At 60.3% G+C, this 501-nt stretch overlaps 1 protein-coding gene across 1 annotated transcript in view; it reads left to right on the forward strand.

Moving 5' to 3' along the window:
• NR2E3 (nuclear receptor subfamily 2, group E, member 3) overlaps positions 1 to 326 on the forward strand; it is a gene marked incomplete at its 3' end in the record, with an annotated part of 2,666 nt that extends 2,340 nt beyond the window's left edge. The window contains 3 exon segments of the mRNA XM_009694786.1: positions 1 to 55; positions 140 to 270; positions 273 to 326. The exon segment at positions 1 to 55 is cut by the window's left edge and continues 26 nt beyond it. Of these exon segments, the coding sequence (XP_009693088.1) occupies positions 1 to 55; positions 140 to 270; positions 273 to 326 (240 nt within the window).
• Positions 327 to 501: the final 175 nt, after the last annotated feature.

Raw genomic sequence — 501 nt, forward strand, 5'->3', positions numbered from 1 at the left:
TTCATGGCCAGCCTGATGACGGCTGAGACCTGCGCCAAACTGGAGCCTGAGGATGGTGGGTGGCTGTCAGTGGGGAGGGGATGGGTGGGAGTTGTCCCCACGGTGTGGTGACCACCAGCGTCCTTCTCCATCCCCACAGCTGATGAGACGGTGGACGTGACAGGCAGTGAGCCGGAGCGGGTGGCCAGCGAGTACCAGGTTGCACCGTACCCAGTGGCCAGTCCTGAAAATGTCTATGAGACCTCTGCACGTCTCCTCTTCATGGCTGTGAAATGAAATGGGCCAAAAACCTGCCCGTCTTCTCCAACCTGCCCTTCCGCGATCAGGTGGGGTTGGGGACCCTCATGGGGCAACAGGATCCCCAAAGAATGTAGGCAACCAGTGGGATGGGGATGGCTGGAGCATTCCCACAACATTCACCGCAGGGTCTTCGGTTCCCCTCCCCTCCCACCCCCAGAAGATGCGCTTCAGCCCAACCAACCGTGGTGGTTGAAGGTGCTG

Source organism: Cariama cristata, unplaced genomic scaffold (assembly GCF_000690535.1).
Source record: "Cariama cristata isolate BGI_N322 unplaced genomic scaffold, ASM69053v1 scaffold26542, whole genome shotgun sequence".
Lineage (NCBI taxonomy): Eukaryota > Metazoa > Chordata > Aves > Cariamiformes > Cariamidae > Cariama > Cariama cristata.